The 15,225-nt window shown below is 40.1% G+C and overlaps 1 protein-coding gene across 1 annotated transcript in view; it reads right to left on the reverse strand.

Moving 5' to 3' along the window:
• Positions 1–760: 760 nt before the first annotated feature.
• Positions 761–15,225, reverse strand: part of LOC133555134 (ATP-binding cassette sub-family C member 4-like) — a 153,607-nt gene continuing 139,142 nt past the window's right edge. The window contains exons 22-31 of the mRNA XM_061904647.1: positions 15,079–15,198; positions 12,757–12,867; positions 12,481–12,581; positions 8,881–9,072; positions 8,654–8,809; positions 6,058–6,147; positions 5,810–5,982; positions 5,620–5,725; positions 4,431–4,565; positions 761–4,293 (exon numbers count right to left, since the gene is read on the reverse strand). Coding sequence (XP_061760631.1) covers positions 4,276–4,293; positions 4,431–4,565; positions 5,620–5,725; positions 5,810–5,982; positions 6,058–6,147; positions 8,654–8,809; positions 8,881–9,072; positions 12,481–12,581; positions 12,757–12,867; positions 15,079–15,198 — 1,202 coding nt within the window. The 3' untranslated portion in view covers positions 761–4,275. The remainder of the gene's footprint in view (positions 4,294–4,430; positions 4,566–5,619; positions 5,726–5,809; positions 5,983–6,057; positions 6,148–8,653; positions 8,810–8,880; positions 9,073–12,480; positions 12,582–12,756; positions 12,868–15,078; positions 15,199–15,225) is intronic.

Genomic DNA, 15,225 nt, shown 5'->3' on the forward strand with positions numbered 1-15,225 from the left:
TTGGGTTTTTGACACACCATTCTATAGTTTGTTAGTATTGTCTATTATTATTAGTTTTATTAGTGATTTAGGGCTATATAAGTAAACATTGATTGATTGATATATATATTAACTATATATATATATTAAATCTCTGTACACTACTGCCTACTGGTGTCCGTTTGCCGTCACCCCTCTTGTTAAACCATAACAGTCACGAAATGTAAATTGAGTATTGATGAATATTGAGTATTGGGTGGTTATTTAACAGATTTTATGGATGGAATAGTGGCGCTCCTATGGCTCCGCTGTAAGACGACTTTTATTTACGTTTATTTAATACTAAGAATGCATTAAATCCATCCGTCGTCATATATTTTGTAATAATTGTGAACGATAGGCAAAATTCCCCAAAAAGTGCAGTTCCCCTTTAAAGAAAGTACACACTCATTTGTGTGTATAAATGGACACATCATTGCACTGTGGGGTCATTGTATGCTTAATTACTTATTTACCTTAATAATACAAATGTATTCATTAACTTTATTTTGTATTTTAGAAAAAAACGTTTTTAATGAATATATTTTGTTAAAATGGTAATATGATAAAACAGCCAAACTGTTCATCTCTGTGCAAAACCTACAAACGTAGCAGGGGATCAGCCCGTAGGTGTAGAAAAATGTAAGGCATTAGTTACGTAAATTAGACACATTGAGCTCAACAAGAGCTTCACCTTGAAAAAGACGTACTGTCTCTTGAACACAACCAACAAATGAAACGCTCAGATTTTCTTATTTATTCACCTTGTTGCAGATATTACACACAACATGTTTTTGGCCACACCTTCAGTACATGTGCAGTATTGCTAGAGGGTTCAATCTCTTGACATCCTAATAAAATCAAATTATAGTCAAAAATAATGATAAATACTACAACAGTCTTACATTGAAAATAATTCTAAAAAACAAATAAACACAAAATATATTAATAAGAAAATAATAATAATGGATTTGAATTTAATAGCGATTTTCTAGACACTCAAAGCGCTTCACAGAGTGGTGAGAACCTATCATTCATTCACACCTGGCAGTGGTAAGCTACTTTTGTAGCAACAGCTGCCCTGAGGTAGACTGACGGAGGCGTGGCTGCCAGTTTGCGCCTACCACCTATCATTCATCATTCATTCACCAGTGCGAGCGGCACTGGGAGCAAGGGTGCAATGTCCTGCCCAAGGACACAACGGCAGTGATTTGGATGTCCAGAGGCGGGGGAGCGAATCTGCAACCTTCTGGTTTCTGCCACAGCCGCTCTACCCACTACTCCATGCCGCCCTCAATATAACAGCATTTTACAATACAAAAGAACAATTGGCGACCAAAACGCCTATCAAAAGGTCTCTTGAGTCACATGTCGGACACATGATGGAACTTAAGATGTACAAACTCACACCAAGCGTTCACACAACATCCTGGACTTTGTGATCAAATACTTCAAGTCATGTCCTTTACAAAGATTAAATGTCAGATTTGGTTTAAAGACATACAAGCAAATATTATCAGTACATTCAATAACATTACATGTAGTACTGGACATTTGAACCCAAATGCTGCCCTCATTCCATTCATTCCTTAAAGGGGAACATTATCACAATTTCAGAAATGTTAAAACCAATAAAATCAGTTCCCAGTGGCTTATTTTATTTTTCAAAGTTTTTTTTCAAAATTTTACCCATCATGGAATATCCCCAAAAAAAGGCTTTAAAGTGCCTGATTTTCGCTATCTGTAAATCCACCCGTCCATTTTCCTGTGATGTCACATAGTGACGCCAATATAAACAAACATGGCGGATAGAACAGAAAGATATAGCGTCATTAGCTCTGATTCAGACTCGGATTTCAGCGACTTAAGCGATTCAACAAATTACGATTTTATTCAAACGGATGGTTGGAGTGTGGAGGCAGATAGCGAAAACGAAATTGAAGAAGAAACTGAAGCTATTGAGCCATATCATGACGGACAAAGGCAACGTGGACGAATTCGACGATCGCCTTCTAACCAACGATTGCATCTTTTGACCACTGGAGCAACCTAAATCCGTCGATTGGTAAGTATTTGTTTGGCATGAAATATGGGTGGACGGAAAGGCTGGATGCAAATATAGCTACAAATGTACATACAGCTAACCTAAATAGCATGTTAGCATCGATTAGCTGGCAGTCATGCCCGGACCAAATATGTCTGATTAGCACATAAGTCAATAACATCAACAAAACTCACTTTTGTGATTTTGTTGACTTTATCGTTGGAAATGCATCTGCTTTGAGTGTCGCAGGATATCCACACATCTCTGTCGTAGCATCGCTATCGTCGGTAAAATGTGCAGAACAAACGAGGGACTTTCGCATCTTTTGACACTGGTGCAACTTAATTTCGTCGATTGGTATGTGTTTGTTTGGCATCAAATGTGGGTGGAGGGAAAGGCTAGATGCAAATATAGCTACAAATGAGGCATAACGATGCAATATGTACATACAACTAGCCTAAATAGCATGCCGTGCTAAGTCAACTTGAATCCGTCCCTGTTCGTGTTGTTACACCCTCCGACAACACACCGACGAGGCATGATGTCTCCAAGGTAAAAACGGAAAATAACAGAGCTGATTTGACTTGGTGTGTGTAAATTGTTTGAGAAAATTGTGAATTGCTTCCCGTTGTAACGTCACGGGTGAAAGGTCATTGCTCCGACAGCGAACAATTGAAAGGCGTTTAAATCGCTAAATTCACCCTTTTAGAGTTCGGAAATCGGTTAAAAAAACAAATGTTCTTTTTTTCTGCAACATCAAGGTATATATTGACGCTTACGTAGGTCTGGTGATAATGTTCCCCTTTAATTTCCTTTAGTGATTGTACTCAGGTGTGCTGGAGCCTATCCCATCTGACTTTGGGTGAGAAGTAACCCTGTCTGACCTTTCCTCAACTTACATCAACGAGCAAGTACCGTTAGTGGTCGGAATCTTTGGGCACCTCAAGATTTGATTGCAAATCAATTATTAAATACATCTTCAATTATTATATTGTATATCGTCACTGTAGTGTATTATCATTATTACACTGCATATCCTAAATGTATTACATTTAATCATGAATAATATCAAAAATATGTCTACAAGGCTCCTCCTTTGGCTTCTGACGTATGCAGTATTGCATAATTTCCGGTTTTAAGACGATAGTGCGCACAGCATAGATATGCATTTACAGGTATATGAAGACTAGATATGTGAGAAACGTAGCTGCCTGCTAACAGATTAAGTAAGTAAATGTCTTTACTTGGCGAGCAGGCGTCCTTGATTTAACATTCTTGGCTTTTAAAACCATAGCATGTTCAGACACTTTGCTCCAGTCGCCATAACCTTGCAGTTCAAAGAAATGTGTCATCTATCTACTCATTCATATCTGTGGCTGATGTATTAATCTACTTGCTAATAATTTCCTCTTCTTAGCTGGTTTCCATTAGCTTCCTGTTGAAGTGTAGAAATTATTATTGTCTTGTTTTACTACTTCACATTAAAGCTAGTTTAGCGCTGCAACTAGCACAGCTTGTCCTCTCATGCTACCTCCACCGTGTGTGTCCGTTCTGACACAATTAACACGATATGTTAAAATAATCTCCCATGAACCGAACCTAGAACTAATTCTTAGAGAACATTAGCTTTAATTTTGCATTTTAGAACTGTCTGTATTACTTTATTTAACATACGTAAACAATCGATATTTGGACATTTGTATCGATTCAGAATTGTCTTCATTGTAATCCTGATGCATCGGAGAATTGATTATTCTTCCCCACCTTTGAGCACCCTTGTTCCATTTCTTGCTAACAATAAACTTTTTGCACACCTAAAGCTCCCACTCTCTCGCAAGTCTGTCTTTTATTGAGCAAGGCTATTTTGTCTATCAGGTACAACTGAAAGGCAAAGCAATGATTATTTTTCTACCTTATCTTCTGATGGATTTGGTCTTTAGACATTTGGCCCCACATAATGGATTGGTTATACACTACAAGGGCTAATAATTGTTTTTTTATTATCCGTTCAACAATCTTCTTGTATCACATCTTAATGTAGGTAGTCTATTCAAAGTAAAAAGTTACAGTAGGTATTCTGTACAATGAAACACCAACAAAGTCAGAAATTTCTTATCAACTGTCGGTTCTCATGAAACCCTGACAAACCTCAACCTTTTTGGTGGTGCTTCTTCCATCAGGGATTCAAACGAATGTTTTCCAGTATTGGCCCATCAGGTGGTCTGCACTGCCTGCATGTGATCCACATGACACATAGCCCTTTGAGAAACTAGTGATTTAGGGCTATATAAGTAAACATTGATTGATTGATTGATTGATTTAGATCCAGAGCAGTGCTGGCTTTTGTGTGGAGCATGATGCTCTTCACCTTTTTAGCTGCCTCCAACAAAGCTTCAGCCTCAGTGGGACCCAGTTGCTGAACCAGTCTGTGCAGAGCGCCATCTTTGTTCTGGAGAAGTTTGGAGGGATGACCAAACTCTTGAACCCGACCTTCATCCAGCACCTGGAAGCAACGACACAAATGCTGGTAGCACAGATGTATGTCCACCTGGAAGGATGCCTTGTACCTGGAGACTCTTGCTAATGACGTCATGTTAGCGTTATGCCAATAAGTCCAGAGCAGTTTTTCAAGCCAATTTGCACTATACAAAGACTCAAGCAGTTTAAAGTATGCACTGCAACGCAAACTGAAACAAGAAACTGAAACAAGCTCTTGTCAAGAGCATTCTGTGCTTGATTAGCTAAGACTGGACTACTTCTACAGTCGGAAAGGCCCAACAACGTCTTTTCTTTCTAAGCAAACTAAAATGTGCAAACAATCCGCAGAAATCAATGGTAAACTTTTACAACTGTGCCATCAGCAGTGTCCTCACCTACGGCTTTTTAGTGTGGTTTGCTAGCTGCACTAAAGCAAATCAACAGGCCCTCCAGTGAGTGGTTAAAACGGCGGGGAAATATACAAGGACTATACTCCCAGAGATGAGTGCCATGTACACAGCTCACTGTTTAACACGAGTATGCAAAATCCTTAAGTACAGATACCATCCAGCACATGGCCTCTTCAGCCTGCTACCCTCTGTAAGGAAGTATAGATCGATTCGCGCCAGGACCACCAGAATGTCTCACAGTCTGTATCCACAGACTATGAGACTGCTAAATGAACAGCATGCCCCTTTACTGCCCCCGACCATCTTCTTACCTCACTCTTCACCACCTCAATAATTGTGCTCTGGACATTACATTGCTGCAGCATCAACACCCATCAGACATCTGACTGTTCCCACCCCCCCACGTCCCTCTATACGCGTTCTCATAGACAAATGCTAAACTGTAAACTATGGTCAACCTGCACATCAATGCAGTTTCTATGCCGCTGGACAAAGCTCAAACGGAATCTCGTTGACATGTATGACTTAAGTGTTATTCATGACAATGACCATAAAGGAATTGATTGATTAATTGATTGATTGATTGATTGATGACTTGAACTAATAACTAGGTAGGTCCCAGTCCTTTAGTCCATATAGTGTACTTTGAATTACAGGTCTAACACTCACCAGAATGCGGTCACTGTCTATGATGGTGTTGAGTCGGTGAGCAATGGTGAACACGGTGCAGTCTTTGAACTCCTGTCGGATGGTTTGTTGGATCAGCTCGTCAGTCCTGCAACAAACATCCGCGGTTACTCCTGAGTGCCTGAGATTACTTTACTCATCATGATGGCAGAGCCTAGTTCTTCTAATACACCTTGGGTCCACGTTGGCTGTAGCCTCGTCTATGACAAGGATGCGGTTCTTTCTCAGGATGGCTCTGGCCAGACACACCAGCTGCCTCTGACCAACGCTGAAGTTGGAGCCACACTCTGCCAGAACAGTCTCTAACTTTGTAGGAAGGTCCTTCACCATGCACTTAAGTTGGACCTTCAGGTGATGCAGGACAAAATGTCAGGACAAGCTGCGAGTGTTTGTGAATTAAAGGAAAACGCAGACACTTGCTTGCTCCAGAGCTTTCCATACGTCAGCATCTGAGTGCTGGTTAAACGGGTCCAGGTTCTTCCTCACAGAATCGGTAAACAGCACAGGGTCCTGGTTTACAGGGGTACAAAGACCAAACTGAAGTGAAGATTAGAACAAACACACATACACTGTAGAAGATTAAGTTTTACAACACAATTCTATTTGGCTTGTCGGTTGGATGATGGGGTGATGGTGGTTCCAATCCTTGGATAGGAGCTGTTTTTCAGTCTGTTCTGCTTTTAAGATGTGTAAATAAATTCCCTGAAGGTAAAGGGGCAAACATATAGTGGCTGGAGTGATTGTAATCTAGTGCAACGCTGCTGGCCTTCTTTGTCAGACCGCCAGTGTAAATGCCAATGAGAGCAGGCAGTGGGGAGTCGATGATGTGTCCTACTGTTCTCACCACCTTCAGTAGGTTGTTCCTGATCTCTTGAGTGTCGCCGGCAAACCAGAGTGTAGAAGTACATTAGAATGTTTTTTTGTGACAGACTTGTAGAAGTTTGTGAATAGGGATGGAGGGAGATGGACCTGTTTTAGACTCCTCAGGAAATAAAGTCGCTGCTAAGCCTTCTCTCTCTGATGTTTCAAAAACCTGCTGCTTTGACTAGCTCCAGCTTTGACTAGCTCCAGCCTATCTTGCCGATTGTATTGTACAATTTGTCCCGGCAAGAAATCTGCGTTCAAAGGACTCCGGCTTATTAGTGATTCCCAGAGCCCCAAAAAAGTCTGCGGGCTATAGAGCGTTTTCCATTCGGGCACCAGAACTCTGGAATGCCCTCCCGGTAACAGTTCGAGATGCCATCCCAGTAGAAGCATTTAAGTCTCAACTTAAAACTCATTTGTATACTCTAGCCTTTAAATAGACTCCCTTTTTAGACCAGTTGATCTGCCGTTTCTTTTCATTTTCTCCTCTGTCCCACTCTCCCTTGTGGAGGGGGTCCGGTTCCGGTGGCCATGGATGAAGTACTGGCTGTCCAGAGTCGGGACCCAGGATGGACCGCTCGTCCAGAGTTGGGACCCAGGATGGACCGCTCGCCTGTGTATCGGCTTGGGACATCTCTGCACTGCTGATCCGCCTCCGCTTGGGATGGTTTCCTGTTGGCTCCACAATGGACGGGACTCTCTCTACTGTGTTGGATCCACTTAGGACTAGACTCTCACGGTTGTGTTGGATCCACTATGGATTGAACTTTCACAGTGTCATGTTAGACCCGCTCGACATCCATTGCTTTCGGTTCCCCTGGGGGGGGAAGGGAGGGGGGGAGGCGTTGCCCAGATATGCGGTCCTCTCCAAGGTTTCTCATAGTCATCATTGTCACCGACGTCCCACTGGGTGTGAGTTTTCCTTGCCCTTATGTGGGCTCTACCAAGGATGTCATTGTGGTTTGTGTTGTGGTTTGTGCAGCTCTTTGAGACACTAGGGATTTATGGCTATATAAATAATAATTGATTGATTGATTGATTGACAAAGGCGTGGCTAATCTATTAATTTTTCTTCGCTACTGGCTAATTAATGGAATGGATTGAGTAAAGAATTCAAACAATGTACAAAAATAATCCACTTTAAGAGGGCGGTATAGCTCGGTTGGTAGAGCGGCCGTGCCAGCAACTTGAGGGTTGCAGGTTCGATCCCCACTTCCGCCAGCCTAGTCACTGCCGTTGTGTCCTTGGGCAAGACACTTTACCCACCTGCTCCCAGTGCCACCCACACTGGTTTCAATGTAACTTAGATATTGGGTTTCACTATGTAAAGTGCTTTGAGTCACTAGAGAAAAAGCGCTATATAAATACACGTATATAGTATATAAAAAGAAAATGTTCAAACTCAAAAGTGTTTACAAATTACAGGGAAGAAAAATCCTGATAAACATATTGAACCTTTTTAAAAAAGCACAACATCTTATTCATCTCATAATGGATGAATAAAGACCAATTAATTTTCTGTTTTGTTCGATAAGCCGATTGGAAACAATTTAGGTAAGTAAATAAACATTTACAAAATGTTTCTGTTTAAATATCTATTTTCACAATGTACCGGTATATATCTGCGACTTAATACATAAAAACATATTTTTTTTCTTCTGCAATTTCGTGACTGCTGCTTACATGTAAACAGATAGGGCTTATGGTTCAGAAAATAACAGTGTTAAAATATTCGATGTCAAAATGGAATGTGTCGAGCCTTGCGTGCAATATTTGGACATTAATGTATCGACTGCATGAGAAGGAAGTTTCAAGTGAAGTGAAGTGAATTATATTTATATAGCGCATTTCTCTGGTGACTCAAAGCGCTTTACATAGAGAAACCCTAATATCTAAGTTACATTTTTAAACCAGTGTGGGTGGCACTGGGAGCAGGTGGGTAAAGTGTCTTGCCCAAAGGACACAACAGCAGTGACTGGGATGGCGGAAGCGGGGATCGAACCGGGAACCCTCAAGTTGCTGGCATGGCCACTTTGCCAACCGAGCTATGCCAGCTGACTAGCCAAATAGAACTGTGTTGTAAAACTTCATCTTCTACAGTGTATGTGTGTTTGTGTTCAAGCCAAACAGGAACATGTCAGCTGACGTCAACCTGAGGTATGATCGAGATCTTCTGTCGCAGGTCGTGCAGGCCCAGCTCAGACGTCAACACACCATCGATGTAGATGTTCCCTTGTGGCTCTGCCAGACGAAAGAGAGCCGCCACCAGAGAGCTTTTCCCAGCACCCGTTCGACCGACGATGCCCACCTGACCGAGAGAAAACTTTCAAAGCGTGCCGTCTCTTCTCTGACTCACACGACAGTGAGGAAATATTTCACCTTCTCATTGGGACAGAAGGTCGCGCAGATGTCTTTAAGGATCACTGGGGCTTCGGCGCTGTACGACAAATGTACATGGTCAAAGGTCACCTGACCCTGACTCGGCCAATTGGGAGGACAACGCTTGGAGGTTTCCCAGGGGGCTTCGCTCTTTAGGTTGGTGTACTCCACCACCCTCTCGACCGATGTCATCTGGGGAAGCAACATTTGTTTTAAACATGTGATTATCAGCTGTACAAAGCATGTTTATAAACGTTGTTCTTCATCCAGGTTAATGTATTCTCAGGACATTTATTTCTTTCAATCCGTGGGAAACGTTTCATAAAGGTTAACAGTGACTGTGATAAACATATAGATTTATTAGTAAATGTTTTCTCTTAAACCACTATTGGCAACATATGCTAGCACTGTGGTTTTGATTGATTGATTGAAACTGTTATTAGTAGATCGCACAGTTCAGTACATATTCCGTACAATTGACCACTAAATGGTAACACCCCAATAAGTTTTACAACTTGTTTAAGTCGGGGTCCACGTTAATGAATTCATGGTTGATGTGTCGGTTTTATTTATTTAATATAGAAAATGGAAAGATGGATTATCTGAAACAGAAGAAAAGCAAAAAGTTCATCATTGCATGCTCAGAAAAGCTTACTGTTTTTTATGTTAACTTTATATGGATCTGTTTTTTTTATTTTGGTGATTAAAAACAGCCTGCATCTGTTTTTCTCTGTTAGAATCAACATATGACTTCATGAAGTCACTTTTTGTTTATTTATCTATCTTTATAATAATGTAATGAATTTAAATGAAAATACTTCAAGTTGAGGGCTTTTTTCAGCATTTTAAATGAGATGAAACAATTACCAAGTTGAATCATTTACGGATCATATTTATCCATCCATCCATTTTCTACTACTTATTCCCTTCGGGATCGTGGGGGGGCGCTGGAGCCTATCTCAGCTACAATAGGGCGGTAGGCGAATTGCAATTTTTTTAATTGCTTGACAACATTGATTGTTATTATTATAACAATAGCCGGTTTACATATGTCGTCCATTTTCATTCTTCACAGCTTAATTCGCACAATGGTCAAGCAGCTTGAGCAAAGCATTAAAACAAGTGAGAGTGAGTGAAGCGTTTGAGCAATAAATGCCACGTTGCTGTTCTGTTCTCGGGCGTTCCAATCGTTCAAACAGAGAGATAAGAAAGATATTTCATTTAGTCCCGAAATAAGTTGTTCATATTCAAAAAAGTCAAGAAAAAAACAGAAGTGCGTCGAAGAAAACAGCTCTTAAAATAATCACTTTTATCATCTTGTGGAATACGATCTGACCTTGCTAGTGTCTGCAGCGATCACTTTGTAAAATGTTTGTACATTTGCCTTGTTTGAGAAACTTTCTGTGATGCAATAAGAGTTTATTCTCTGCTATAATAGTAGTATTTGAGAGCAGAACTAAACGTAAGGAAAGGACAATAGATCACATTAGTTTGTGTTATTTTGTGGTTGCTATGCCTAAATATAACCACGAGGACCTGGTTGTGTAAATAATCTAATTTCCTTTTAAGTCCTAATAGTGAATATTGTGATTGTTGGTCCAATCCAACGTATTTTTGTCCATTTTCATAACAGGAACTAAAAGCTTAGTTCTTGTTGATGAGCAGGAAAGCCAAGTGCTTTATTCGACACGGATGACCACATTAGCGTATTCGGTGCTATTTAGTAGCATCAAGAAAATATCCTTAGTAGCATTGATAAACTAGATTAATAAATCTCTCTTAGGCTCAACAGAATATACTATATTTTGTAGATATAGATACTATATATATATATATAGCTAATATCATTATAATTCCTTCCATACCCCCCAAAAATGTATTAACTCGCTGGAATACAAAAAAAAATACATCCATATACCTGGATGCATATGCAAAAGTGCAATATATTCATCTGTACAGTAATCCATTTTTTTTAATATCTGCACCTTATTTCTCTATTATCCTGCACTACAACGAGCTAATGCAACACAATATCGTTCTTATCTGTACTGTAAAGTTCAAATTTGAATGACAATAACAGGGAGTCTAAGTCTAAATAATGAGACAAAATATGAACTTCACACCATAAAAACAACTGCAGTTATGAATTGTAAATGACATACTATTATTTGTAGCAGGAAATCAACTGCAAACAAACTTATCCTTTTTGTAATTAACGTCACGATCTCAGCAGCACAGCACTCGTTATGTCCATCAAATACGGTACTTACCGATGCACGAATAGGTCCAATTTGTGGACCCTCCAGATGTAAAGGCATGCCGTGCTAATCTTTTCTTCTCTAAATACCATGAGTGTCGAAAGAAGTGAGGTTGGTGCGAGCAGTAACGTATTGGTGATGATAAATGATTTAAGGCATTAAAAAACATATTTCTTCAGAGTGTAAAATCCACTCCATCTCATTAAAAAAAAAGATCATGATCTCTTCTATGTATACAGTGGGGCAAAAAAAGTATTTAGTCAGCCACAGATTGTGCAAGTTCACCCACTTAAAATGATGACATAAGTCTGTAATTTTCATCATAGGTACACTTCAACTGTGAGAGGCAGAATGTGAAAAAAAAATCCAGGAATTCACATTGTAGGAATTTTAAAGAATTTATTTGTAAATTATGGTGGAAAACAAGTATTTGGTCAACCATTCAAAGCTCTCACTGATGAAAGGAGGTTTTGGCTCAAAATCTCACGATACATGGCCCCATTCATTCTTTCCTTAACACGGATCAATCGTCCTGTCCCCTTAGCAGAAAAACAGCCCGAAAGCATGATGTGTCCACCCCCATGCTTCACAGTAGGTGTGGTATTCTTGGGATGCAACTCAGTATTCTTCTTCCTCAAAACACGACGAGTTGAGTTTATACCAAAAAGTTGTATTTTGCTTTCATCTGACCACATGACATTCTCCCAATCCATTTTGGTATAAACTCAACTCGTCGTGTTTGGAGGAAGAAAAATACTGAGTTGCATCCCAAGAACACCAGACCTACTGTGAAGCATGGTGGTGGAAACATCATGCTTTGGGGCTGTTTTTCTGCTAAAGGGACAGGACGATTGATCCGTGTTAAGGAAAGAATGAATGGGGCCGTGTATCGTGAGATTTTGAGCCAAAACCTCCTTCCATCAGTGAGAGCTTTGAATGGTTGATCAAATACTTATTTTCCACCATAATTTACAAATAAATTATTTAAAATTCCTACAATGTGAATTCCTGGATTTTTTTTCACATTCTATCTCTCACAGTTGAAGTGTACCTATGATGAAAATTACAGACCTCTGTCCTCATTTTAAGTGGGAGAACTTGCACAATCGGTGGCTGACTAAATACCTTTTTGCCCCACTGTATATGTTTGCCTCAAACCTTTCAAAATATGCCCAAATCTGCACTGATTCAGCAGCCTAATGGGACTCTGGACCATCGCCTGAAACCTAGAAGTGCCTCTAAGTCACATGATTGCAATCCATCGCAAAGCCATTGGGTATATTGAGCAGAGTATTCAAGGGGATGTCAGGTCTTTAAAAAAACAAAAGTAAACAATTCATACCGTGTTCTCTAACTCGGCACTTTGTCTCACGGTCCATTGAAAGTGTCCAACAAGTGTCACAGCGTATGTCAGCACCAGGCCCACCTCGCCAGGCTCCAACCCTGACAAACATCATAGCCACGCTTTAACTTTTGGGTATTGCTTGTTACACAACATTACATTATATCAACAACTCCCAACAAATATATTCTTTACAAAATTAATACACAAGAGTCATTGATCAAGTCAACATTATTGACAGAACAATTTTGCCACGAACATAAAATACACCCTTACCATCTCGGAGAAAGATGCAGCCAAATGTTGCGAAGGTGATAAAGACGGAGCAAATGCTGTCCAGACGTAGCGCAAACCAACGGGAGGTCATCAGAAAGAGAAACCACGCTTCTGAGATGACAACACAACACAAACTCTAAAAATGTCGGTTTGTTACAGAGGAGAACCGATTTCCCATACAATACACATTAGGTGAAGTACAGCAAGTGCTTATGGCATCAAGTGTCTTCTTGCTCAACAATTACTGTGCAGTCCAGCCTTTGCCGAGTATTGCTAGCGATAGTGTCAAGGAGAATCTATAAGTTGAAAACACTCTTCCATGTTAAAAGTCTCCTCTTTGAGAACACTCAGCCTTCTCGGTGAAATATGTAAACAAAGACAAATGGGTAAGACGTAAGCAGTGTGCCACAATTGTTCAGGACAATTTTTTGTTATCAGTTTTTTTGCTTATCAAAGCTGATTCCTGCAACAAATTTGTTCCAACTCAACGCAAGTGGGTTTTCAAATCATGGCAGACTTGGTAATAGACAACGAAGAAAAATATTTTTTGGACAAATGAGGATTCACAACCTTATTTTTTTTTTAAACTGCTGCTTCTAGAAGCGAGCACCAAGAAGAGCCTGAAACAATGAAGCAGACTGGAAGCCGAAAAAAGTGTGACTTGGTCTTGCTGCAAATCCGGAGCAAATTTGGAACTTTTCAGCCAAGCTATTAATTAATTCTACATAGATAGATAGATAGATAGATAGATAGATAGTACTTTATTGAACTCACCTGAAGGAATCAATAAAGTACTATCTATCTATCTATCTATCTATCTATGTAGAATTAATGGATTGTTTACCTAAGTCAACTTGAAAAAATACCAGGCCAGCTGGAGCAAACGGACAACTGTCCATCGAGTAAGTCACTTTACTAACGATCATGAAACATGCAGCACATCCGTACTTGCCAACCTTGAGACCTCCGATTTCGGGAGGTGGGGGGGTGGGGGGGATGATCGGGGGTGGGGCGGGCGTGGTTGGGGGCGTGGTTAAGAGGTGAGGAGTATAATTATCTAGATTCATAGATTCACCAAGTCAAGTATTTCATATATATATATAGGAAATACTTGATTTTCAGTGAATTTTAGCTATATATATATATATATATATATATATATATATAAATAAAAGAAATACTTGAATTTCAGTGTTCATTTTTTTACACATTTACACACACATAACACTCATCTACTCATTGTTGAGTTGAGGGTTGAATATTCCATCCTTGATTTTCTAACCATATGCATGTACACTAGATGGCAGTATTGTCCTGTTTAAGAGTGTCACAACACATTGCTGTTTTAGGTAGACAAATTCGGACTACTGTTGTTGTGTGTTTTACCGCGCTGGGAGGACGATAATTAAACTGCCTAACAATAAACCCACATAACAAACCAAGAACTCGCCCTCGATCATTCTACAGTTATAACGTCATTGGGCAGACACGCTCTTTGTACACGTCACTCAGGTCCCCATTGAGCTGGAGGAGGCGTGGCCTCCTGCTTCGCCTGAATTTTGGGAGATTTTCGGGAGAAGATTTGTCCCGGGAGGTTTTCGGGAGAGGCGCTGAATTTCGGGAGTCTCCCGTAAAATCCGGGAGGGTTGGCAAGTATGAGCACATCACTATAATGAATTACATACACTGTCGAGCTAGCTGTGTACAACCCAAACATGAAATGTGGGCTAATACTTTACAGCTACTGTAATACATGTTTTTCAGTCAGTACAAGTTTGTGTTCTATTGCAGTGTTGTGCATTACAAACTCAACTGCGTTTCGTGCTGACGTACAAGCTAGCTAATCTCTTGCCCTAGTTAGCTTCTACGGCTAATACCATAGCACGCCGATGTGTTAATACACGCTAGAATGAGAGTTCCTCAGTGTTGGCTCTTATACAGGTCACCGAAGGTACGGTAAATGAAGTATCGTTGACAGTTTTTGAATGCATTTTTAAAGTGATTTAGAATTACAATGGATTGCTCCCATTAACTGCATTTCTAGCTACCAAGAACGAGACAATTTTTATATGTTAAAATGCAAAAAAAAAAGAAAGAAGACTTTTTGCCTTTTTGTATCTCACAATGATTGTGAACGATAGGGAAAAAAGTTTTTTATAAAGATCCCCTTTAAAAAAAAACGAATATTAAAGAACACTTAGGCCAACAACTACTGTAATGAATTCTAATGATGGTCATTATGGTGGTACTTGGGTAGCCAAGTGCTTTCTTAGGTGGTACTTGGTGAAAAAAGTTTGAAAACCACTGCTCTAAAGTGAAGACCTGAGTGACGGTCCTGGTATGAGTCGAAGGCTTTGGTCAATCTCTCCTCAGCTCCAAAGGCTCGGATGCTCCACAGGCCCTGGAGGGATGACGAAAGATGGGAGAAGACTGGACTGCGTGCTACAAGAAAAACAAGTGAACATGACA

Source organism: Nerophis ophidion, linkage group LG06 (assembly GCF_033978795.1).
Source record: "Nerophis ophidion isolate RoL-2023_Sa linkage group LG06, RoL_Noph_v1.0, whole genome shotgun sequence".
NCBI classification, from domain to species: domain Eukaryota; kingdom Metazoa; phylum Chordata; class Actinopteri; order Syngnathiformes; family Syngnathidae; genus Nerophis; species Nerophis ophidion.